Source organism: Haplochromis burtoni, unplaced genomic scaffold (assembly GCF_018398535.1).
Source record: "Haplochromis burtoni strain Fernald_Lab_line unplaced genomic scaffold, NCSU_Asbu1 Contig_699, whole genome shotgun sequence".
Lineage (NCBI taxonomy): Eukaryota > Metazoa > Chordata > Actinopteri > Cichliformes > Cichlidae > Haplochromis > Haplochromis burtoni.
Genome location: NW_024583060.1, coordinates 9,821 through 37,149, shown reverse-complemented (window position 1 = coordinate 37,149; position 27,329 = coordinate 9,821). Strand labels below are relative to the sequence as shown.

General features: G+C 39.2%; 1 protein-coding gene across 4 annotated transcripts; it reads left to right on the top strand.

Moving 5' to 3' along the window:
- Positions 1-488: 488 nt before the first annotated feature.
- Positions 489-27,329, top strand: LOC102304462 (endophilin-B2). Of its 4 annotated transcripts, XM_005949711.2 has the most exons (13): positions 489-653; positions 1,236-1,377; positions 2,517-2,528; positions 7,129-7,257; positions 12,140-12,273; positions 13,504-13,596; positions 13,715-13,726; positions 15,585-15,647; positions 16,876-16,899; positions 18,405-18,494; positions 21,580-21,680; positions 22,650-22,851; positions 25,684-27,329. In XM_005949711.2, exons 1-13 carry the CDS (start codon positions 591-593, stop codon positions 25,789-25,791), a joined length of 1,173 nt encoding a protein of 390 aa, XP_005949773.1. In that variant the 5' UTR covers positions 489-590; the 3' UTR covers positions 25,792-27,329. The 4 variants fall into 4 exon arrangements, with proteins under 4 accessions (XP_005949773.1, XP_005949774.1, XP_005949775.1 ...); XM_005949712.2 differs by lacking the exon at positions 13,715-13,726; XM_005949713.2 differs by lacking the exon at positions 2,517-2,528 and having other exon boundaries at positions 490-653.

Here is a 27,329-nt window from a genome sequence, read left to right as displayed (position 1 = left end):
TTCTTTTGTTAAAGGAGTTCAATCAATAATAAAGGTATTGTAAAGAGTTAATATATTTTTTTTAAAAAAAAGTATGAGACAGAGTTATTTCATGTGGTATGAAAACTGTATATGTCCTTTACACCAAAATGTGGAACAGAGGCAAGTAAATTAATGCCAGAGTCAGAGGAATGCAGACACATGCCGAGGCATTTTTCTTTCTTAATTTTGTTGTGAGGTTTTAGCCTTCGTTTAGAAGACTGTTCCTTGGTTCAGCGTCATTTTTGCGGCATTGTCAACAATAAAAATGGCGACATCTGCTGGTATGAAAGCTTATACCACCGGCTATGGTCAATTTCTATATCGCAGTCGTACTGAAATTTAAGATCTGATTACGATCAGATTTCAAGTTACTGTTGCTGTCTTGCCATGTTGTATTGTTGTTAAATTATAAAAATATCATACTGCTATAATCTAATGCTTTTCCTATTTCCGTAAAATGATGCGTCTGACGTAAGCTAAGGTCACGTGACTTTGGCGTGTGCCACAACATCTAGTGGAAAGTGTTAAGAGAGCTCTCCCTCGAGTGTTTTAAATCATAAATAAACGAAATGGATTTCAGCGTGAAGAAATTAGCCTCGGGTGCTGGACTGTTTTTGACACGGGCTGTCCAGGTAATAAAGCGCTCGTGAGTGCCGCGAGCGGAAAAGTGTTGTGGCTTTTGCTGTCGCATCCTTTCACTTTGGCAGTCAGTTGTTACTGGCGTTAATAACAATTTGGTACAGTCGTTTATGACTTTGCGGTATATCGCTATGTCTAACGTGACGCTGCATATCAGCATCTAAAGCAGGTGAAATTGATAAGATATTCAGCTGTGCCTTGCTCGTAGTTTGGGCCAGCGGCGCAGTTCAACATAGGACTGACTGAGTGCTATCTCTGGCAAGCTAGCGTAGCTAATATTAATTATTTCTCAAGTTAAAAGAGGCACAAATATAGTACAAATATAAACGTTTTTTTTTTCTCCATTTGGATTAAGGGTGACAGGGGGACGGAAGTGACAACGATTAAGCACGAGCAGATCATTAACCGGACTCCTTCGTGACGTCACTTTTCTTAATATTACTGTTTTGTTTTATTTTTTTATTCGCATGTATGTGTGTAAAAACTGATTCCATCTCAGAGCAGACAGACGCAGATGTGTTCGAGTACCGTCGTTCACCTGTGAGATGTGTGTTGTTTGCGCTCTGACGCCTCAGTTCACAGAGGAGAAGTTGGGCCAAGCAGAGAAGACCGAGTTGGACGCTAAGTTTGAGAACCTGATCAGCCGGGCAGACTGCACCAAACACTGGACCGAGAAAATCTACAGACAGACTGAGGTCCTGCTTCAGCCCAACCCAAGTATGACATCAACATAGAAGTCTCGTTATTATAGGTATTATAGGTGGAAAGAATAATCAATAATCATATTAATAAGGAAATTAAATTATACACTCACTGTCAATTTTATTAGGCACACATACTCATTTTAAAGCAGTTAAACATGACAAATCTTGTCTATAATAATAATAATAATATATGTATATGTAAGGAACCATATTAATTGATGTGTTATGTAAAGCATGGTGGCACAGTGGTTAGCACTGCTGCTTCACAGTGAGATGGTAGATTTGAGTTTGCATTGGTGATTCTAAATTGTCTATATGTGTGAATATGAATGTGAATGGTTCTATAAGTGTTGTTGGCCCTGTGACAGACTAGCAACCTGTCCAGGGTGTACCTCGCCTCCCATCCTGTAACAGCGTGGTATCTCGACCCCCCATCTCTAGTGTTGTTAACGGAGGCACCCAAAGCCACCCAAAAGGTACTTGCAGTGTGTCAAATACACTGTAAGTAATGTTTATTTATAAAGCACTTTTCAAGTTGGTGCCACTCACCAGAACAAAGTCATGCGTTTCTGCATGTGAATTTTAATGTGTAGACATTAAATGAGTGCCCACATTGAGATGGCTTTCTGCTTGAAAGTGTTAGCTGCCTGATAATATTGATGAATTGCACTTATCTAGCAAAACAGTTTGTGATATAGATTACATCAGTTTAGACATCCAAACTCCCAAGACTGGTTTGACTGAGAAATGTCTAGCTTCATGTTAATTAATGTTAAGAAATAACCAACACCAGGTTTTATACAGTGTACCTAACTTACAACTAACTAGCTAGCCTTACCTTGCTAACTTGATTTATGTGCTCTGAGAGCATATATTGCTTGGGAGAACAATGTTTTGTGGATGCTTTTTGACCATGCATGAATGTGCTTTAAGCGGATTGTGTTATAATGTTCATATTGCCATATTTAGTAAGTATTTCATAAGAACAATAGCCCACCCCAGGCTAGTGGTATGCTATGATTATATTAAACGTAAGGGGACTGTCTAAGCCAAGAATCTTAACTGTGATCTAATTACAACATCCTGAGCTATTGATTAAATATATGAAAACAGGGGCTCTAACTTGTCACTGTTTTATTCTGCATGCCACAGTTGATCATACTGGTGAGTATTTCGCCTGCCTACTCTAGTGACCTGCTTTAGAAACCTATCATGTCTCTGAATTATTAGTAGAAAACGAATAATTCCTTAACAGGAATCAGTGTGAAACACAGTCAGTGTTTTGCAGGCTAAGTGCAGATTATCCTGGCAAGTATAGCAACTTTTAAATGCAAAATTTGAGGCATTTATAAGATTTGTATTGATCACTAGCTTTTACAGATTGTATTCAATTATATTGAGCCATCTACTGGATGTAGATGTATGTATGTATGTACCCTAACAAGAATTAATGTATCACAAACCATCAAAACCTTGTTAGAGGCAGAGAGATAAATGCTAAAAGTATTTCTTCTGTTAAATTAGTTCTCTAATAGAACAGTTTGTACTTCAGACAGAACATCATATCTGTGATGAGGATGATAATGACTTTAAGCTCTTAAGAGAGAATGACAAAAGAAACTCCACAGAAGATGACACTGGCGGTTGAGAGCTAATGGAGATAATGCTAAATTTAGAGATGGCAGGGACATTTTAGATTTTAGAAAACATTTGGCTACCCTTTTTCACTGACACCCAGTTCTCCCTCATAGTAGCTATCCATACACTGGACTCCTCTAGTAACTTTTTAGCAGTTTACAATTACCTTCATTTCTACAGCTTATTTTACATTCTTTCATAGTGTGTAGTGGTGTGTGTATTTAAGGAAGATGTAAAGTCAAATTTGTGTACATACATTACCAGTCAAAAGTTTGGACACACCTTCTCATTTAATGTTTTTCTTTATTTTCATGACTACGTACATTGTAGATTCTCACTCAAGGCATCAAAACTATGAGTGAACCCATATGGAATTATCTGGGAATGCTTTGCACACTCTTGGCATTCTGTCGACGATCTTCATGTGGTAGTCACCTGAAATGGTTTTCCAACAGACCGAAACAAATCTCTTCTGCTTGCTACTTTTCCTTAGTAGTGGTTTCTTAGCAGCTATTTGACCATAAAGATTGATTCACACAGTCTCCTCTGAACAGTCGACGTAGAGATGTATCTGCTGCTGGAGCTCTGTGTGGCATTTATCTGGACTCTGATCTGAGGTGCTGTTAAATTGTGATTTCTGAGGCTGGTGACTCAGATGTACTTATCCTCCGCAGCAGAGGTGACTGTTGGTCGTCCTTTCCTGGGGCGTTCCTCATATGAACCAGTTTCATCTGAGTTCCCGATGGTTTTTGCGACTGCACTTGGGCACACGTTTAAAGTTTTAGCAATTTTCCAGACTGACTGACCTTCAGTTCTTAAAGTAATGATGGACTGTCGTTTCTCTTTAATTGCTGATTGGTTATTGCCATAGTATGAATTCTAACAGTTGTCAAATAGGGCTGTACCAGCCTGACTTCTGCACAACATAAACTGATGGTCCCAACCCCACAAAGAGGGCAAGAAATTCCACAACTGAACCCTGACAAGGCACAAATGTGAAGTGAAAACCATTTAAGGTGACTACATGATGAAGCTCATTGAGAGAAGGCAAAGGGTTTGCAGCACTGTCAACAAAGCAAAGGGTGGTTATGTTCAGAAATCTAAAATATAAGACATATTTAGAGTTAATTATCCGTATCTGTATTCTTTTTTGCTACGTAATTCCATATATCGTGCTTCATATATTTACTGTCTTCAGTATGTATCTACAATGTAGAAAGTAGTAAAAATAAAGAAAAACCATCCTTCAACAGTTCAAACTGTTGACTGATGGTTCAGGTAGACGTTTTCTTTATTTGATTTACAGTTTTCCACAAGTAATAAAAAATACATGAAAAAAACTGAGCTAATAAGCAATGTGCTATTCAAGAAAGCTATGATCACTAACAAATGAATGAAAAAACCCACACACAACATCAATAGGAGCAAGCTACAATTTTTTTGGTCATGTTTTTCTCTCTGAGAGCTTCAGTACTTTTTCTTATTTGTACTTGTGGAAAACATGTTTACTTTAGGTATGGCCAAGTCATCCACTGGGCTTTATTTTTCCATAATATTCTATGTAACATTAGATTTTTAATAATTGTTACTGTATCGTTAATTCAAACACTGTATTTTCAGTATTTGAATTGAATTTGTTCTAAAACTGCGATTCATTTAATTTATGTTTCTGTTTGACGCAAGCCAAAGGAGCCAGAACACACATTTGGTCCCTGCTGTGCGTAGATCACAACCTGCTGTTCTGACTTTTAATTCAATTTAATTCAAGTCACTTTTATTCACATATTCACCAATTTACAAGAGTCGCCTCAGTTTACTTTAGATACCTGGCTTTGGGAGGATCAGAAATACGCTGCGAATGGTTGGGTTTAAGGGGAACAAAGAGAGACAGGACAAAAAACAAACTATAGAAGTTACGAAGAGCTGAATAACTCTTCGTCTGAAGTTAGTTTGAAGCCTTAAACTTAAGTAGTGAGCGTGCTAAGTCCAAACTGGTAGCTAGTTCAATAGTAGAGCGGCCCGGGGGACTACAGTGGGACTTCAAGCTTTCAATTAGAAAGTATCTAGTGCCGTTAACTCTTTGTTAATGTTATGGTGACGTGCTAGTGTAAGTGATGCACTGCTAATGCTGCTAATGTGTTTTTCAGGTGTACATGCTATAGTGCAACAGTAGACTTTGACTCACTTGTAAATGTTGTGCTTCATGTAGCAAACCAAAGAGGAAATGACAAATGAAGACGAATGACTTTTTAAGTTCTGTATTTATGTCGAAAGAATGAGTCAGCATTCAGTAGTGTGCAAAACAGTTGAGCCAACCCTACTTTATTTCTATTTTGCTAGAAAAATGGGGAACGTGTATCACAGTTTATTATAACATATGCAAACATGTATGGAGTTACAGTATATAAGGCAAAAACAAAGCTTGAAACTCAGTTTTTGGCATGACCACCTTAATTCTACAACACAACCTAAACTGCTTAGCCAAACCTTTCCCATCCTTTTTGACAAGATTCCCAACACCCCAGGATGCAATGCAGTTCCTTAAAAACCAAAATGGCACACTCTGAGAATGATAAGTTATGAGGATGGGACTGAAAATGAGTGAAAAAGCAGTGAATTTCTAAAGAAAAACTCTAAAATACCCAGAGAAAAGCTGGAAAAAAGCCAATAAAAAACCAATAAAAGTGTCCTAAATCACTCAGTCACTAGTTTCAGGTCTAACTGAATAAAACAAATTATTTGAGTGAAAAAGGAGGATAAAGCCGGTTTTGCTTTGCCGTGTCATTCACAAGCCACCTGGTTTTTCAGTCGGATCCAGATTGTTTGATTCCAAAGCACCATAATGGTGAGGGCTAAAGTCCTCAGCTTGAGGCTTCATAGCGAGACCTCACTTTCTAATGGGTGATGCTGCTATGTCCTACTGCTATGTCCATCTTTTATATTTAGTTTGTGTGCACAACAGTCTGTTGGTAAAGGTTGTTAGTTTCTCTTTGGCTTTGGTTATGTAGAGCTGAGCAGCAGAATTTTAGTTTGTATGAAATGGCTGTGTGCAGGAGTTTATGAGAATCAGTGACTCAAACATATCATCGTACTGTAAGAAGAAAACAACATTTTGCTTTGGGTCATCACAGTGTCTGAGCTTTTGTACATTAATTCAGCAGTTTGGCTCCATATTTAGAGTTTCAAGCATAATAGACTACATTCAGGTAATTAAAGGCTTACATGACGTAAAATGTTTGTTCTGAGGAGCTTCTGATTTTGGGCTTGTGTCAAACAATTTCATTCTACGCTATAAGGCTGCAGTAAGTGGGTTTTATGTACTGACTACATTGCGGTGGACAAAATAACAGAAAACTTAGAATTCATTGTCAATTATATGACCCTTATCTGGTATGTTTTGGAGGTTATTTTGTTTTTTTACCATAGTGAAAATGTGAGTAGCATCCATTCAACCAGACATAGAAACATCTCATATAGAAATTAAATGAAATTAAATGAAGACTACACCCAGAAATGCTTTGTATTGTCTTGCCACACTGTGTTACCTGCAGTGCCTCATAGGGGAAACTTTCCCTGCATGCCAAGTGATGCACATTTGCACCAAAGTTTGAAGGGTTTTTCCTTCACCTATGCACCACCTCGCTACCAGATTCCATGATATTCAGAGATGTAGTTTCACATGATTTTGAACAACAGCAGCACTTGCTTTGACAAACGAAATGTATTATATATATGGCTGAATACATCTTACTTAAGTACTGTTCTAAAATGAAATTATCACTATTATCACTCTTTGCATTTCATGCAACATTGAAATTTTACCCTACTATGTTTCAAATAGAATTTGTTTTTAGCCACAAGGAGGCTAAGAAGTGTCAAAATGGATATTTACCAATGAGGTTACAGGTTATTAAACAGTAATAGTGGTGGCTGTTTATTTTGCTGAAAGCTGTCCACCCTGTAATTCGGTCTGTCTGTTGTGCTGAGCAGTCTGAAGGGTTTGACCACACAGGGTCATTATTTCTGAATATAGTTTTCATTTAATCAGCATGTGGGTAAGAATTTCAACTGGTTCTTTATTTCTCAGTTGTGCCATGAATAAACTCTTCTTTATTTTTCACTGCAGGTGCCAGAATCGAGGAGTTTCTTTTTGAAAAACTGGACTGGAAGGTGCCGTCCAGGGTTACTAATGCAGAGCTGCTGGGTCAGTATATGCAGGATGCAGCAAAAGAGTTTGATCTTGGAATGCCATATGGTGAGTATAAAAACTCCCAACAAACAAAGTCCTAGGAGTTAATAAAAAAAATTCTAATTAATTCTGTATCAGGAAAAACAACTGGAGGAGGCCCAGAGTTCTAATGATAAAGAAATCTATTTGTCATATTTCTCCCATACTGGATTTTCTTTATTGGCTTCCTCTTAAATCCAGAATTAAATTTGAAATTCTTCTACTCGCGAACAAAGTCTTGAATAAGCAGGTCCAATCATATGTGAAAGACATTATAATACCGATAGAGCATGTTAGAGCTCTATTTGTACAAGCTACAGACTTGTGGTTTCTAGAGTTTTTAAAAGTGGAATGGGAGGCAGAACTTTGAGGTATGAAAAACCTGGCTTTCCTGTGGAACCAGGCCAGGTCTCCGTGTTTTGGAGACAAACACCCTCTCTAATTTTGAGATTAGACTTTAAACTTTACCTTTTGATAACTCCAAAAAGGTTGATTCTGTTCACTAGTAACATAGTGTTTTCAGTGGGAGAAAGGTTTCTTCACTCATCCAAGTGACTTCTACAGTCTCAGCTGACTGCAGGTTTCCCCAACCCTATAAACAGTACATTTGCACAATGACTGAAACTAGCAGCACTGAATGAACAATGGGCTGTGAGGTCAGTTTGATCATTAATATGCAAATTCTCATGACCATAGCCCACTGATCAATGGTCATGAGTACCATTCACAGAGAGTTGGCACACAGCATTGTGAGAGCATTGCATTGTGAGATGGCGATAGATGTACCCTTGGGCCCCTTCCTTGATTCAGAGATGGTCTTTCCCTTTTCACATAAATAGCCTCCATGACTCCTTGACTTGTGTACATCCTCATCAGTGAAAGAGTGTCAACTGACCTGTAGGTGTAAATAGGCTGCAGAGTCCTGGCCTGACAAGGTGAATCTTGTGTGTTGTGCCATCCGCTTTACCAGAGGTTGTTTGGTTTCCCCACTGTATAAATCCTAGCAATCCTCCTGGCACTTAACAGCGTACACTACATAACTCTGTTTGTGTCGGGGGAACAGATCCTTGGGGTGGACCAATTTTTGGCGCAGCAATTTTTAAAGTTTAAAAGCCACAGAGACGCGGTGTTAAGAAAAAATGCGTCCCAACTGTTCCGATACTCCTGACACATACGGGATCACTACGGGTTTTCATTTAGGCAGCAGTTGTCCTTCTCTCCTTGATTGGCTGGAGCTTTCTTTAGGCGCCTGCCCAGCTTTCACAGCCCATTGTTCATTCAGTGGGCTAGTTTCAGTCATTGTGCAAATGTTCTCTTTATAAGGTTGGGGAAACCTGCAGTCAGCTGAGACTGAAGAAGTCACTCGGATGAGTGATGGAACCTTTCCCCCCTTTAAAACACTACGTCGAGATGAACAGAATCAACCTTTTGGGATTTCCTTACCTGGATGATTGAGCATGAAGACACCTTTTGATAACATTTATCAAGATGTTGGTTCAGGTGACTCTGAACCTTCTGTTAGTTATGACACTGTAAACTCAAGCTGTCCCCATGATGCACTGTATGTTTTCTTCTGCTTGTTTTACATTTTGTCTTGCCTCTCCCATAGTGTGTGTTCTATCCTGTCTCATTATGCTCTCTTATTGGTTTTCTCTTTCCCCTCACCCCCAACCTGTCGGGGCAGATGGCTGCCCTGCAAACCTGGTTCTGCCTTCCTGTTAAAAGCGAGTTATAACTTCCTTCTCCTGCAAAGTGCTTACTCATACTATTTCATTTGGTTCACGTTTTCAGAATACTGTAGAGTCTTTACCTTACAAGTGCCTTGAAGCGACTTTTGTTATTTGTATATGTTGGTATTAGCTTACATGGATATAGCCAACATTCTGCCAAAATGGCAAATATGCATCGGGAAGAGTTGAAGCAAGTAATTCTTGCAAGCATGATGTAACTAGAATAATTCAATACTGAGAGAGTAAGAATATAGTGCTCTGAAAAAAGTGAAACCAATAAGGAGATTGCTTTATCCGTTCTCTTGCTAACAAAAATCTGTTAATTTCCAGAAGTTTCTGTTCTGCTGGAGGTAGTTTTTTCTGAGTTGTCTTTCTATGTATAGAAAGACATAGAAAGAAAATACATATTTGTCTTGCATAACTCTCTGTTTTGTCACCATGTAGGTCACTCTACTGCATAATACAGGCATATGTGTCAGATCATGATCCCTGTGATCATGTCCCTGTGTGGAAATCTAAGAATCAATACTGCTTTGAATGAGCTAGTCTGTGCACCTCATTCTGTTGCTGCATCAATAGTCAGGGCCAAATGTGACCAGTGTCACAGAGGAGGAATTCCAGGTCTCAAAAAATCAATAGGAGAATGAGATTTATGCAGGAGCACTTAACTTATCATTTAGATCTCCTTCCCAGACATTTTGAGTGAAACTCCCAAGAAGTTATTTGTTGTATCCCCTTTGACAGAGCAAAGAAGACAAGGGACTTGGTATTGGAATGAAGAAGTACAGGACAGTATTAAAAGGAAGAAGTCAGCAAACAAGTGGCATGAAAATAGACAGGAATATTTGGAGGCTAGGTGTAAAGCAAAAAAAGGGCTTATAGTAAACTGTATGTGACAAAGGACTTGTATCGATTGGATAGCCAGAAAGATAAAGCACAGAGATAGAAATGTATCAAGGAGTAAAGCATGTGTTGAGAAGATGGAACATGGAAAATGAGAGAAGGAAAGTTTGTGAATCAGGAAGCGTAAAGAATTAGTAAGAAGGGCAAGGCAGCTATTTAAATGTTGAAGCGTGGAAAGGCGATTGGTCCAGTGACATACATGTGGGGGTATGGAGATGTCTAGGAGAGAAGACCGTGGCCAGCCTAAGAAATAGAAGTGTACCGATTTTCAAAAACAAGGGTGATGTGAAGAGCTATGTCAAAGGGATAAAGCTGGTCATCTATATAATTGGGGTATGGGGAAGAGTTGTTGAAGCTAGATTAAGAAGAGAGGTGATGATCAGTGAGCAGCAGTATGGCTTCATGCCAAGGAAGAGCGCTACAGATGCAATGTTGCCTTTGAGAGTTTTGATGGAGAACTACAGAGAAGGTCAGAAGGAGTTGCACTGTGTCTATATGCAGATCAGGCAGGAGTCTCTGTGAACTATTATGTTTGCAGGACTATGACGTCTGTTTGTGATCTGTAGTGAGAGTTGGAGCAGGTGGAGGTATGAGGACAATCAGTAGAATCAGTACAGAATACATGTGTATGAATGAGAGGGAGGCAGGGGTAACAGTGAAGCTGCAAGAAGCACATGATGAATGTAGATGAGTTTAAAAGCTGTCCGAAGTAATGGACAGTGTACATGAAAGGTGAAGAAGAAAGTGCAGGTAGAGTGGATGGACATACGTGTCAGGGCTGATCCGTGACAGAAAGATGGCAAGAGTGAAAAAGAAGGTTTAGAAGATGGTTTGATTGGATTTCCGGATTTCATGAGCTTTAACATGAAAAGTTTCCAAAATGTATACTGTAGGTAGAACAGCACAACATGTTTTTCACATTGTGTGATGTGTCATATATATGTGTTAAGGGGAAATTGTACTTAGTAGTCAGTATAAGCTTTTAATGATATAAGTTTACATGTGATAGAACACTGCATGATGACCTTTTCCCTGCTTAGAACTGATTGTCCTTTATGAAACGTGTTCTGATATTTGTATCTGAATCTTCCCACAGCGACAGTAAGAAGTCAAACAAGCAGTTCTGACCTCGCACACACACACACACACACAGTGGCTTGCAAAAGTATTCAGTCCCCTTGAACTTTCCCACATTTTGTCACATTACAGCCACAAACATGAATCAATTTTATTGGAATTCCACGTGAAAGACCAATATCACATACGCACATGCTCACGTCACTGAACAAATGTATTCATTTTTCTTGTGTATGAATAAAGACAATTGCAAGAACAGAGCGCGCATTTCACAGGGCCCCCACTCTGATTTGAGCGCTCTGCGAAACGCCCTTGCAAGTTAAAACTGCAGCGTCTGTGTGTGTTTTCTCCTCTTAGACTCTCAGCTGAAGAAGTGTCATTTAGAATAAATCTCTTGACAATATGAAATGGATTCTTGTATATAATATTTTTTCTGCTAAAGTTGTTAAATCAACAGATACCTTGATATATCACATAAATCTATAAAATAAATACATAAAAAACAACTACAAAATTATGCCAAGCTAAATGAAGGATGCTACTTCCGAACTAATGTAACTGCATAATGGAATATCTGATTAGTCCCAAATTGGATATGACAGTTGACACTGGCTTTAGCTGTGTGTCTGAAAAAACTTCTGCAAATAAATATAATCATCACTACCCATTTGAGCATTACAGTGTACCGTAGGTAGGTCTGGCTGTGGTTTGTCCACGTGGTGTTGCTGCAGCACAGAAAAAGCTGCTGCTGCTGCGAGGGCATAATCAATGCCAAACACCATGCTGCCTCATTAATTTCAAATGGATTAAAGCAGACAAACAGAACAGAAGTATAGTAGTTAGGATTCATGAATGTTTTCCTTGAGCTGTTAACAGCACACTTATAAAATCATCGCAATAATACACACTGAAGGAAAGGCATGAAAAGGTAACATAAATGCTATCACCTCATTTTTTACTGGAACTGTAATTGTGGAAACAATAATTTCTTTGTTCTAAACTTAAATTTTATAGTTTAATCCATTTTATTCTGCTGCAACCAGATGCAAGTGTGCAAAGGCTACACTAGCATGTGCACATGGTCATGCCATGACATTCATTCAAAAAAGTTTCAATTCTCTCTTCTTTACCAATGCTATGGTGTGCTTACAGCATGGTGGGAGTCTTTTTGGTGAGTAGATCTAATGTGTTTCTTCCAGGGAACACTTTGGAGAAGGTGGGGGAGTGTGAGAAAAGATTAGGAGAAGCAGAGAAGGAGTTCCTCCAGACGTCAGCCATCAGCTTTCTTACGCCTCTCAGGAACTTTCTGGAAGGAGACTGGAGAACTATTTCAGTGAGTCTGGAATATCACATCTATTCCAATGTTGTTTGAGTCATACTTCCAATATATACAATATACCACACACTGTATCACAACAAAGTGATTCTGTGATACTCAGTATGTTGCAAGACAATAATGTACAATACATCTTGATATCAGTATAACTGAAAAAAGAAAAATCTCTATGAACATGTCAAAAAACATTATGTATGCCATTGGTGTGTGTATCTGTGTATTAACTTTATTATTCAATTTATTAGCTCTTCAATGTACTTTACTTATTGTCTGCTGTGTCAGCTATGTTCACATCTGCGAGTTCTTTATTTTTCTTGTTAGTGAGCTTTTGTTCATTTGTCCCCTCACTGAGTAAGAAGGAATCATGAAGAAATTATATTTATCCAGTGAATCACTAACCTATTGCAAAAGAGAGCAAAATGATATAGACCGTATATAAAAGATGGACGAACTTCCTGAAGCCAACATGGAAGTTCCAGAAGGGATGAACTCCTCTGTATGCACTGGGCGGAAAAGACATTTCATCTCACCTGATGGGATTATGGTCTCAATCGCTAGTTTCAAGTCTTATTGAAAACATCAGTGTTTGGTTTTTTTTGGCTTGTTGGAAGGCTCCTGTACATCAGAGCTGCTAGATACCATGCGAGGTCTGCTTATGATGCTTGTATTTTCTCCACTTGATATTGCTTAAGATTACAAAAAATGAAGACAAAATTAGGAAGGCTAATTAACCTCAAGTAGTGTTTTACCTTGCCAAAAACCAAAGTCATGTCACTGCATAGAGACAGTTTAGCTTTAAAAGATACTTTTAAACATACATCAGCCAGTATGTTTAAATACTGTTTTTCACTATTTACAAACCGCCAGTGAGCAATCGAGTGTTTTCCTTGTAACATATGAGCAAACCAGCAGAGGTCAGCATTGTTGTTGTTTCTATGTTGTCTGACACCACAGCATGTATTAAATGTTACATGTCCCAGTAAGTTAGTAGCCTTATAACCTGCTTGAACTATAAACGTTGCTTTTTTTGTTAACTTTTGTGATTAGGACTAAATCAGATGAATCCCTTAGCTTTGCTGCTACAGGCTGCTGGAAGACTTCCCATGATGCATTCAGCATTTCTCATTCACTCCCTGCTTTTACTATGCATGTATTTAAATGCTACTTCTGCATGTCATTAATGTTTGCCTGCTGCTTAGTTTGTGTTTTGTCCTTTTTACGGTATAGAAAGAACGTCGCCTTCTGGAGAATCTTCGCCTGGACCTTGATGCCTGTAAAACACGAGTGAAGAAGGCAAAGGTGGCTGAAGCAAAGGCCGCGGTGAGTTCATAAGCAGCTCACAATCAAATTCCCACACGCATTACCTCAATAATTCAGATGATTAATCTTTGGCGATGCTTGGATTAACCATAACTAACTGTTTATGCATTCTTTGCAGTGCGAAGGGGAAGTAAGTATTGAGGACATGTCTTTTAAACTCTTGGATGCATGTCTTGGGTTGTTTTTCTTGTCATACTTGCTTTGGCTCGATTTAATTGTCTGCTGTTACTGCAGGTTTTACTGTTAATAAGTGAAGTTTTCACAGACAAGGCTTGACTATTACATTACAACGGAATGTGGCGATTAGTCAAATTTGGCAAACTGTGTTAATTAAAAGCAACTCACACAGTGTCATTTACCATTTAGTATCTCACCTGGGGGCCCCTCTGCATGGATTCTATATGTGTAGTTTTTATGATTTGGTCGTTGATATTTTGGTTTTTCACAGCAGATATGTGATTGGCTGTCAAGGCAAGCTACTTGGGAGCAGATTTATTTAACATAAACAAGACTTAATGACTGTCTTAAACTCACTGTTGACCATGACACAATTCAGGAACTGAGAACATTGCACAGTCCCTCTTTAGCATTCCCTGACTCAGTTATTGCAACCTATTAGGCAGGAAATACAGAAGGCACACCACAAGACCACAAAAACAGTGGGAATGTTCAATGAGCTGACTTTGCCGGAAATAAAGTCAGCTCTCCTGCTTCCTGGCAGCGTGGAAGGAATGCTCGCTTCCGCGATGAACAATGTATTCAGTTCATAAAGGGTAAATGTGAGGGGGTTTTTTCAATTCAGCCTGCATCCCTTTTTCTTTAAAAGAACATTAGTTGCCCTCTTTTGTATAAACTAACAAATCAGCTAAATAAATAAATAACATACCTGAATTTCTTTGTATTTTCCTTTAGTTGTTGTTCTAATGTCCTTAGTGTGCTGCTACTTTGATCATTAAGTGAATCAGTATTATCAGGATTACACGATCCTGGATCATCAAGGGACCTTGGATTTCTTAAGCAGAGTATGGAGAATGCATCCCTGGTTAATATTGCAGTGACTTTTCTTTACAAATATCTTAACTTAGTGCTCATTTTCATTGAAGATTGAGAATATTTTCATGGATACACAGATAGATACTATGTATTGATGGAGATCTCTATTTTGTCCCTACGGCCTCTAGGGCTGTGTTCAATTTCCTAGCCAAGCATCCATACATCTGTCTCTGTCACTGCCACCTTTCTCAGCACTGGGGTCTGAGCCCTATTTATGTGCCTGTGTGTATAGACCTCTGATGCCACAAACACATGCCTTAGGATGCCCAGCACTTGCTGAACAATATGGCAGCCACAGTGATTCATAGTTCAAATGAACAACAGTAACCGTACAGCATCTGTGCATATGTCTGTCAATAGGCATCAGAAAATGTACTTGGATATTCATGAAGTCCTTAGGAGCTGATTATATATTACTGCAAAGATAGGCATGTTCTTGCTGTAAAACTGTAACCTTTGTGGCACACAGAGCCACTCTGCAAAAGGAATCAGGCTGCATCCAGATGCCTCACTAAATGCCACTACTGCTCTCAGTTAAACCTAATTAATGATATGAAACAAGTACAAAAACATCTTCTGCTACTTTCCCCTTCATAGTTAGTGGCAGACCCTTGTAGTTGATAACCTCTCTTGAAGCTTGTTTTTGTTTTTCACTGTTAAACAGGACTTTTGTTGCACTTTTATCCTTCATTTTCAGTAACTTTTGCAACCAGAATGCATGTTAGCATGCGTATGAATAAATAAAAAATATGTCAGTGTTCCGTTTAAAGAAATGTTGACAGATGTTAATCACCAGCAAACTGTCACACTTCTGCAATTATTATGAGTGCTGTGCTTTTCTGATTGTAATTTGGAGGAATTCTTTTTAGTAGCAGTGCCTTGTTTACACTGAGTAAGCAACAACAACAAAAAAAATAACTGTACTGTTTCTGTAGACAGCTCCAGATTTTCAGGAAACCAGACCTCGCAACTATGTGCTTTCTGCCAGTGCCTCTGCGGTAAGAAGACAATCTTGCTTTATTAAATACTGATGAGAAAAATAACACAAACCTATGTCATTATGCGATACTTTTTCATCTTCTGTTTGTCAAGTTGATCTTTCACTCTTATGACCAATGCATAGTTCACTGACTTTTTATGATTCATAATTAAACTTGAGGCAATTCAGAAATCGATATACTTTGTCATGCTGGCAAGTAGTTCAGGTAGCTGTGAAGCTATGCTTCATTAATGTTTGACTGGAGGTGTGTCAATCCGGTAAGAATGTTTATTACCCGTAATCATTACTGGTGGCAGTTTGCATAGCATCCTTATGTGTCATATCACTGTATTATGTATTGTGAATGATTGTTGTCCTACCATTGATAACAACCGTCCCACATCCTAGAGTGATGTTGTTCATTGGTTTAAATCTAGCAGTCTGTCACTGCCTTTACTTTTGAGCAATGCCAAACCACACCTGCTGGGTGTGACTAAAAGTGTGTGTGTGTGTGTGTGTGTGTGTGTGTGTGTGTGTGTACTGGGTTGAAGGCAAGGCATTTTTCACGCTCAATATGTGGTAGTATCAGGGTTACAATTGGGTTATCGTTAGGTTTAGGGTAAGGGTCAGGGGTACACATTGATTTTTGATGATAGGGTTAGGCTAAGCGGCTAGGGAAAGCATGTCAATGAGATGTCCCCACGAGGATAGCAACAGAAGACGTGTGTGTGTGTGTGTGTGTGTGTGTGTGTGTGTGTGTGTGTGTGTGTGTTATATCAGTTTCAAAATTCATAAATATGAATATTTATTCAGTGTCAAGATTTCAGAGTTTAAAAACATCTAATACAGATAATTCAGGTAACATTTTGACAATATGCACAGAATTAAATGTCTTTTTTAATATTAAAATATTTAAACTAAGATCATAGATGTGTTTTTAGTATCAGAGTGACAATGAGTATCAGAATTTAGAATGAGATTTAGTTCTAAAAAAGCAATAACTAGAAATATTGTTTCAACATTTCTTGTGTTATTTTTTTTTTTACTACTTTTCAATTAAATGTAGAGTTAACATTGTGTAGTTTACATTTTAAACAGTGTGTTAACCTTTGTGAAAACAGGGTGGTAGGTTTTATTTAGTAACGACCTCAGGTGCTGGTTCTAGGTGACCATGGTGAAGTTATTCTAGGATTTTCATGTTATAACTAAATTTTCTCTTCTTATGCCGCATGTTTTTGGCCCATCAGCTCTGGACCGAGGAAGTGGAGAAAGTAAGTATGATTGTGTGTGAGTTGTGTACTTTGTCGATTGTCTGTCTGGTTGTTAGATTGAGATACCAGTGTGCCTTAAACAAACATGTGCTTGTTTTCAACGGGCCACGATTTAAGGTGACTCTTAAACTTAATTACCATAGACCTCCTACCAGCTTTTACTCTTTTAGGAGCACATAGTGTCAAACGCTGTACATCCCAGCAATGCAAAAGAATTAACGTCATTTGGGTGAATGAAGCTGGAGCTTTTGTCTTCTGAGGACTCTAGGATATGAAAAGTAGGGGTGGGTTTTGATTATTGATTTATCAATTAAAATCTATTCTAGCTTGGATAACGTGATATCAACTCATTAAAACCCTGAATTGATTTTTTAATGTAAATTTTTTTGCCCGAAACGCCAGAATCTCAGGTGAAACCTCTCAAAAACAACCACCAAACAGCTAAAACAGTAAATGAGAGCAGGTACACGGATTCTGCACAAAGACGCAAACACAAAGCGCGGATCCACCGACGGATCAGAATCAGTGAGACGTCGCCTTTCTCACCTGACGGCACGGACACGGTCGGGGCTGAAAGCCAACAGCTCACTGATTCTGATGTTTCGCCGGGTCCGTGCTTTACTCCCTTTTTGCGCTAGATTCTGAGCTGTAGGTTTTTATCTCTCTCCAAACAATATTGACTGAACCAGCAGCAAAAGAAGATCCAAACTATGCTTCACATAACATCGTCATGGACTCCCTCTGACTTTTGCTGTTTTGCTTCCACCACGATAAAATCACACTTCATGCACAGCTCTCCCTCTCTCTCTCTCAGTATACTTCAAGAACAGTTTCCCGTCTAAAAATCTGTTTTCTGCATTATTCACTTGCACACAAGTCTACCGTTGTTTACAGTGCTGTCGGACGCTGTTTTTTTCCTTTTACTTACTTCTGAAAAGAAAACCTCATTTCTGCTGTTGAATAGTCTACTGAACAAATTTAAACATTTTTAAAATTATGCAAAATTGTAAAACGTTTAGCCTGGTCTCTAATAAAACTTCTGTAACTTTGCTCTGCTTCACTTCAGCAGCATCAGGTAATGTTCATATGTTGATTAATTGTTTTCTTTCGTTTTTGAGCTACTGCAAAATATTTTTATAAAATCTCTGCCCAGGAAAATCACCTTCATGTTTTTCTGTGTTTCTCAGCCACTTTGACACAAAGGCATCTGTTGTGATGCTTACACCTTTGATAAAGTCTCACAAGTGTCAGCTTTCTTTTTATAGATATAAATATATGGAAATGTACTGATGCATGATCTGAATTATAATATTTCTGACTGTCTGAGGCAAAAATTTCCCCGAATCGAATCGTGGATCGAATCTATTCAGAACCTTGTGAATCGGAATCGAATCGATTCTAGAAATCGGTGACGATACCCAGCCCTAATGAAAAGGTTTAAGACTCTTGACTTACTTAATAATTATAGAATAATCACTGTATAACTATTGTTTTTATTATTTCAGGCTGAACATGAGCTCCGAATAGCCCAAACAGAGTTTGATCGCCAAGCAGAGGTCACACGATTGCTTTTGGAGGGCATCAGTAGTACGCATGTATGTGAGTCACACCCACAGCCTTGACTTCTATCAGCTCCAGCCACACACAACCTTGACATTGAACTTTCAAAAGAAAAAGTAACTTTGTGTAACCATAGATGGCAATAGTCAAACACTTCACTGAGCTCTTCTCTGTAAACATTAAATATTAATTACAAAGTAAATACAGTACAGTTTTTTTCTCTCGCCTAAGATTAGAGAATAGCTTTGCTCAGACTACATATAGATATATAGTACACACACTACCAGTCAAAAGTTTGGACACACCATCTCAATTAATGGTTGTTCAATTTTAGATTTTAGATTCTTCCAAATAGCCACCCTTTGCCTTGATTGCTGCTTTGCAAACTCTTGGCATTGTCTTAATGAGCTTCATAAGGTAGTCATCTGAAATGGTTTTCCAACGGTTCCCAGACATGCTGAGCACTTGTTGGCCCTTCACTGTTACTTCACTCTGCGGTCTATCTCATACCAAACCATCTTGACTGGGTTTAGGTCAGGTGACTGTGGAGGCCATCTGGTGCAGCACTCCATCACTCTCCTTCTTGGTCAGATAGCCCTTACACAGCCTGGAGGTGTGTTTGGGGTTATTGTGCTGTTGAAAAATAAATGATAATCTAACGAAACGCAAACAGGATGGGGTGGCTCTCATCCTCTCAGTCCTGCAGGAAGTGCAGCGGAGGCGCCGCCCAGAGGGGAGCCATTGAAATGCGGGGTGAAGAATATGAGAGGGGTCATTGATGATTTTGGCTGCCTGTCTTATGGGCCTGTTGGCTGAAAACCTGTGCAAGAGTTCTGACTTGCAGGCCAATGATTTTAGAGCACACTGATGCAGTGTGCTGCGGTCTGTTCCTGTTCTGAAAGCTGACGGAGTGGAACCAGCAGGTAATGGAGAAGGTCATGATGCTTTGCAGGAAGGCATAGTAAAACGTCATCATGATGGGTGTGCTGACTCCAAAGGAGTTGAGTTTCCTAAGGAGGTATAACCGTTGGTGGCACCTCCTGAGAATCTCCTCTTTGTTGGCAGAGAATTTCAGGAGGTTGTCAAAGATGGTTCCCAGGTATTTGTACTCCTCAACTTCCTCCACTGGCTTCCCATGGATGGTGGTGGTGACTGAAGCAGCCAGATCTCTCTGCCTACTGGAGAAGGTCACCACCATCTCTTTGGTTTTGCTCACGTTCAGTTCAAGTTTGGAGCTGTCACACCACTCTAAAAACTCCCAAAGAGCGGGCTGATGGTGTTGTGAGGGGCCGGATGGGATGGCACGTCGCTGCAGGATGCTGTGGTAGCCATGCTGGTTCAGTGTACCTTCGGTTTTGAATAAATCCCCAATAGTGTCACCAGCAAAGCACCCCCACACCATCACACCTCCTCCTTCATGCTTCAAGGTGGGAACCATGCTTGTGGAGTCCATCAGTTCACTTTTTCTGCGTCGCACAACGACACAGCGGGTGGAACCAAAATCTTAAATATAGACTCATCAGACCAAAGCACAGATTTCCACTGGTCTGTTGTCCATTCCTTGTGTTTCTTGGCTCAAACAAATCTCTTTTGTTTGTTGCTTTTCCTTAGTAGTGGTTTCTTAGCAGCTATTTGACCATAAAGGCTGATTCACACAGTCTCCTCTGAACAGTTGATGTAGAGATGTGTCTGCTTCTGGAACTCTGTGTGGCATTTATCTATTCTCTAATCTGAGGTGCTGTTAACTTGCGAATTCTGAGGCTGGATGAATTTAGACTCAGCAGCAGAGGTGACTGTTGGTCGTCCTTTCCTGGGGCGTTCCTCATGTGAACCAGTTTCATCGTAGCACTTGATGGTTTTTGTAACTGTACTTGGAGAAACATCCAAAGTTTTAGCAATTTTCCAGACTGACTGACCTTCAGTTCTTAAAGTAATGATGGACTGTCATTTCCCTTTAGTTAGCTGATTGGTTCATGCGATAATATCAGAATCAGAAAGACTTTATTTATCCCCAAGGGACAATTAAGATACAACAGAGCAGCATGACGCTGAAGATAAGGACAGGCAATAAAAATTGAGATAATAAATACACAGAGTATACAGTATATACACATGTATAAAATTACACAGTTTTAAAATTAAAGTCACTGAATAGGTATATAAATGACTGTAAGTGACTAAAAGTGAATAAAGTGTCAGCAGTATAAAAGAGTGTAGAGTAGTTTATGTTTCTGGAAATGGTCTTATCGGCTGGAGTTAAAAAGCAGAGTGGCTTTGGGGACAAAGGTGGCTCTCATCCTCTCAGTCCTGCACGAAATTCCACGGAGGCGCTGCCCAGAGGGGAGCCATTGAAATGTGGGGTGAAGAATGTGAGAGGGGTCATTGATGATAGGGGCGATCGTGGCTCAAGAGTTGGCAGTTCGTCCTGTAATCGGAAGTTCGAGCCCCGGCTCCGACAGTCTCGGTCGTTGTGTCCTTGGGCAACCAAGCTTGGAGCTGTCACACCACTCTACAAACTCCTGAAGAGCGGGACCGTGGTGTTGTGACAGCAGTGACAGGAGAACTGTATCGTCAGCATATTTCATCAGGTGACAGTTAGGCTGTTTGGATCTGCAGTCATCGGTGTAGAGGATGAAGAGCAGGGGGGAGAGCACACAGCCCTAGGGGGAGCCAGTGGAGGTGGAACGGAGACCGGAAAGAGAGTTGCTGACCCAAACTTTCTGAGAACTTTCTGAATTTGAATTCTAACAGTTGTCAAATATGGCTGTACCAACCTGATTTCTCCACAACATAAACTGATGGTCCAAACCCCAATAAGAAAGCAAGAAATTCCACAACTGAACCCTGACAAGGCACAAATGTGAAGTGAAAACCATTTCTACTCATAACTGATTAAAAACTGATAACAATATAGTTCTTAAAATATGAAGCTCATTGAGAGAAGGCCAAGGGTTTGAAGCACTGTCACCAAAGAGAAGGGTGGCTCAGGAACCATAGATAGATGGATAATTGTATATTAAATATTGTTTTCACACATTGTGGTAGAGGTTTTATCAGTGTAAAAAAATCCAATCACATCGTTGTGGTCCTTTAAGAATGACTGCTGATTCTTATTTTCAGGTGAATCATTTGCGCTGCCTGCATGAATTTGTGGAGGCCCAAGCAGCTTATTACAAGCAGTGTCACCTCCACATGCAGGAGCTACAGAAAGAGCTGGGAAGGTGAGAGTAAAATGGGGGGTGATGTGGGTGGATGGTTTGATTCATTCAGCTTCGTGCTTGGTGAGAATTGATAGCCTGTATCCTTTATACCCCAAGCCTGAAGTTGTAATGCCAAACACTTCGGTTAACACAATGACACAACGATCTACTCATAACTGATTAAAAACAGATAACAATATAGTTCTTAAAATATATAAACTAATAACTAATATAATTACACTGTAGCAATTTCTACGAACCATGTCCAACATAGGACAATTAGGCAACTGGTATAACCCTTATCAAGCCTTATCATGCTTTTTCCCGTGGCATTGGAGAAGCACTTTTTATTTAACTTCACTAGTATACTAAGAACCTTTATCCTGCTGCTCTTCACCTAACCACCGGACTGCAGCAGCTCTTTATCTTGTCATTCTTCCCTGCAATATTCTGTGCTACTCAAAATGGTAAAGATTGGCATCCTCTATGTAACATTTTATGATCCACATTTTATGATTTACAGCAATGGATAAAGTAAAATTAAGAATAAAAAGTCTAAATACAATCATAGAATGGCATCATTAATCATATTCTTTTTCACCTTTCACCCTTTTGTTGCTTTGTGTTCATGTTAGACGACTCTGCAACACCACGATGATTTCTCTTACAGTAGTTTCTGCATTCCATTGTGCATTTCTATTTTGGCTGAAAATCTACAAAAAGCTGCTTATTTGGCACTGCTGAGTGCCAAAAGCCATAATTAAAAAATATTATACATTTTTCAACATGCATACAAATATTGTATTTTTTTTCACTTTGCAGCATATAATATATTGTATGCATTGCTTCAAGTTATAGCAGTGTAGATGCAGAAAAAGCTGTTTATTTAGTTTTTTAAACAAAGTTTTGCCCATTTTTTTATTATTTTAGTTTATTAGTGTTCTACATGTTCTGGATATTCAGACCATCACATCTACCTCTCCCCCCCAGGCTTCCTAATGCTTTCGCACTGAACTCCACAAACGCCATTGCTACTCCCAGTATGGTGACAGAAGGCAGCAGCAGCCCAGTGGAAACTGACACCCTTAAGATCGAAGAAGTTCAACCACCAGCTACAGGAACCCGCAAAGCCAGAGTCCTTTATGATTACGATGCAGCGGATTCCAGTGAGCTCTCCCTTCTGGCTGACGAGGTGAGGTTTCATCATCAGCCTGGAACTAGGCAGCCAGTATATGGCTATTGGTCTCTGGCCAGAAATCTCTCCAGGGCTTGGTCTAAACAATAGGCTCGGTCATGTGGCATTTGCTGGTTGTAATTATGTAATGCACTTACACTTTCCCGGATCTTTAATCTTTTGTTTGTGTGTATTTTCTTTTCTGATGATGGAAACAAGTACAACAATCTTTCTGTTCACATGCAGAGACGTATACAAATGTACACCTGTTAAAAGTATAAAGATTAAAAAGAAAATCAGCATTCCACTGTAACAATAGTCATGGACATGCCCTATGTGTAAAAGTAATTCCCACCACTCTCCCACGATGCTTTTTTGGAAAGCTGAGTTCAGTTTCACTAGACACAATCAGGCCTGATTACTGCTGGACCTTAAGAGTCAAGTAATCTGTTACATGGAACCTGTGTGACAGTGTGAAGTTACAAAACCCTAAGGCTCTTGGACTCCAACGAACCACAGTGCGAGCCATCACTCACAACTGAAGAAACCTTGAATCTTCCTGAGAGTGACTGGCCACCAAATTTACTCCAATGTGGCAAAAGCTGTGCAGTCCACATAGAGTGTACTAATGAGTACGGGTAACTGGAAAAACAGGCAGCTGATACAGGTTCCTGTTTTAATTTTGATTTCTAAAACAGATAAAATATGTTCGCAGATATTGTGTTTCAAATGTAGTTTCAAGCTTCATGCAAATTAAAAAGGAGCTAGTGACAAAATCAACAAGAGATGACTTTGATCAACATTGGATAGTTTATAGATTAATTGTAAACAAATTAGGAGTTCAGTTAAAGATGCAGAAAATTTAAACTGAACTCCTGGCATGATGTTGCTATGCTTTTATCCAGATACACTTTGTTTTTTGGAAAGACTGTGCATGACCTTTTTAGTAAACGTTTGCTGAGTTACTAGCATATTTTCATTTCTCAATATCATCATGTCATTCACAGATGATTTAAAAAATAATGCAATCAAATGTCTATCTGAGAAAGTATCCATGTGTTCATTCCAACTCTACAGTGTCAGCAGACACGTAGATACACACAGCATTTAGATTTCAGTCATAACTCTGAGTCAGACAGAGCTGCGCTTTTTAATCACACTCACATATTGAAAGTTTGATCATCTAAAAAAACTGAAACAATTTATGAACACCACAAAGGGGTTTGAGAAATCTCGCCCTGCTGTGGTTTGTATGTCAGCTGTGTCCAGTGTCTCTTTTATATGCTGAATTTAAAACACTTCCTCAAATGATACGCTTGTGCGTCAACAGTTGGTTTCTCCAGTAAGGTTCCTTTTTTCCTCTTCCTTCCTGCTTCTTTCCCCTTGATAAATTTTAGGAACTGAGACATTCATTATATTGTGAGCAGATCTGGATGACCTGTGTAACAGGAATCAGAATCAGAAAGACTTTATTTATTCCCAAAGGGGCAATTAACATACAACAGAGCAGCATGACGTTGAAGCTAAGGACAGGGCATAAACAGGCAATAAGAGATAGTAAATACACAGAGTATACAGTATATACACAAATAACACAAATATACACAAATGACACAGTTTTGAAATTAAAGTGGCTGAAAGGTGAATAATGACTGTAAGTGAGGTGGCGGCAGTGTGAAAAGAGTGTAGTTTATGGGTTTGGGAAATGGTCTTATTGGCTGAAGTTGAAAAGCAGGGTGGCTTTGGGGACATAGGTGACAAAAGAGACAAAGTTGACAAATTAGAAAAGCTTAACATAACCTGGGTTTGAGTTTCGGAGTAATTATATGAAAGAAATGAAGCCAGGAGAGCATCATGAGTAACTCTGCCTTTGTCCTCACCGGTGGGCAATTAGGAGTTAAGCCCCTTGTGAATAACAAGGGAACTGAAATGGTGTGACTTTTGTTCAATTCAGTTCAATTAAATTTTATTCATATAGAGCCAATAATAATAACCGCCACCGCAAGGCGCTTTATATTGTGAACTTGCATGTGAACAAGCATTTGGTGACCGTGGGAAGGAAAAACTCCCTTTGAACAGGAAGAAGCCTCTGGCAGAACCAGGCTCAGAGAGTAGCAGCCAGCTGCCACAACCAGTTGGTGGGGGGTGAGCAGATTGTCATTGTCCCTGGATCTGGGACCCAGGATTTTGAGTTTTAGGGAAGTTTTTTTTAGTTTCGCTCATCACTTCATGGCTCTATATTCTTTGTTGTTGGTGTTTAGCTTTCTGTTATTTCTCAGGGTAGGCTTGATACAACATTTCCTGCCTTTAGTTCTGAGGTTGTCTTTCAACAATCTTTATGTTTATTCTGTGTTTATGCAGGTTTATGGTCCCCTTTTGGTTTTAAGATGGAATTTATATTCAAGTGCAATAGCCTTCTGTTTATGATGTTGTGTTTTATATTCCAGATGAACTCCGAGTCCACAATCATGTGTTGTAGATTGATGGAACGGTCCTTCTTATTGACTCTTGCTAGACTAGGAGAAGCTTCTTCATTACTTGCAGATCTAAACAGTGAAGTTAGGGTTCACCTGCAACACCTGAGCATGAATAAGATCCTGGAAAGCAGCTAAATCATTTCAAGTATTGAAATACAAGCATGTGTGAGAAACATTGCTACTCAGTTACATGTGTAGAGTTACAGAAGAATGTAATCCCCGTATGATGACACCATTTACCCCAGTGTTTTCCTGTTTTCTGTTGAATAAAATATGGATAATATGGTTAATATACTATACTATAAAATGCTGATTATTTACATTTGCCTCTGTTTTGCACATTTTGAATGCTCGCCTTCTTTCTGTGTTACAGCTCATCACAGTTTACACAGTGCCTGGAATGGACTCTGACTGGCTGATTGGAGAGAAAGGAAACCATAAAGGAAAAGTGCCAGTCACATACCTGGAGCTTCTCAGTTAGACAGCGCACGTATGCATGTGCATGTGTGTGATTGGACACATAGTGAAGCCACAAAGAATTTCTCATTCTTACACTAACCTCTAATCCTCAATAACACTTCTCCCAAATACACAAAATGCTTCTCAGACAGCAGTGAAAATAGAAACACTCTTATAGTGACTCAAGGAAAATCCTCATTGGGGATGGTTAACATTCCTTTCAGTTTTCTGTTTGTGATGTTTTTGTGTTATGTGCATCCCAAAGTCCCAATGCTTGAATGAAATTATATTGGTGCGTTTGATGTCTTTGCTATATTTTAAAACTGCTTTCTTTGCTAAACTCTGATGAAGAATTTAATTGTAAAAGTCTAAATTATTCTCTCACAGAGATTAGAAGTGTAAGCTTTCACTGAACTGGGTCTAAACGACGAAATTCCTCAGTTTTTCTTCAAAAGGCAGCGGGGCGCGTGAAACAATTTCCTGTTCTCAATTCTTTGGGTTAAAGTGGTGATATTAGGCGACTAAAGAAGAAGTGAAAACAAACGGGACTTCTTTATGTTGTATTATTTTCCAGTCCCACTTCATATGTGAGGAGCAGGGAAACCATATAGGCCACTTTTGGTTTGTTTGAAAGATGTGACAGTTTCCTTCTTTTACTGCAAATGTGTTTGCCCCTTTCCTTTTTTTCCTCACAGTGACTCTTGTGATAACGTTAACTTATTGGTGATGAAACTGTCATATATGATGATTTCCATAGTTTACAGTTTACACTGTAGAATTGTAAACCACGGAAACTGTTTGTGAGGATTGTTTGGGGGAAAATATTTGCCTTAAGTGCTAGCTGAAGCGAATGCAATACCTATGTTATTTAAAGCAAGAATAGTCATTTGGACTTATTCTTTTTTTGTTTTTTGCTTCTCGCATTTTTCCACACCAATGCAGCTGCTCCTACGAACAATATGAACACTCTACACCTCTTTTCTAACTGCCTTAAGAGGACGGGTGGGGACTGCTGACAATGTGCTCTTCAAATATTGTACAAATGTCCTCTGATTTAAAGTTCACCACAGCCAGCATGCAACACTGACACTCCCCTGCAATTACACAACTGCCTGTGTGCTTTGGCCGTGAGTGTTGTTTTTTTTTTGGGGTTTTTTGTATTTCCAGTGTTTGTCAGGATTTTCAGTCTTAGTGCTGCATGTGCTACAGCCGGTACCCCGTCCTGTTGGACACTTATGTGTGTGTACATGAATGTAGACAAGTCTGTTTGTGTGAGATCTAAATCTATTGTGCTCCCTAATGTCCTGCATGTGTACATGCATGCACTGCCTTTATTTATTTATTTATTTTTTAAGACAGCCTGCTGATACGTTCACGTGAAATGAGCGTATGTTACCTGCAGGTCGTGTCACATGATAAGAATTCTTGCTACTCATGTGCGTTTTTGTCCTGCTCTCTTCTCTTCTGCTCATTTCACAAATTTGAAGTAACTTTCTGTTATCTGTCTGTTCCTTGCTGGATGAATGAAATGTGTCCATTAATAAAACTGATTGATTTGAA

Bases quoted from the DNA above. Each gene is read 5' to 3' on its own strand.
- LOC102304462 (XM_005949711.2), top strand. From the start codon at position 591: ATGGATTTCAGCGTGAAGAAATTAGCCTCGGGTGCTGGACTGTTTTTG. The intron at 7,258-12,139 runs GTGAGTATAAAA...TGTTTCTTCCAG, and splicing joins TGATCTTGGAATGCCATATG to GGAACACTTTGGAGAAGGTG. The intron at 16,900-18,404 runs GTAAGTATGATT...TTATTATTTCAG, and splicing joins GGACCGAGGAAGTGGAGAAA to GCTGAACATGAGCTCCGAAT.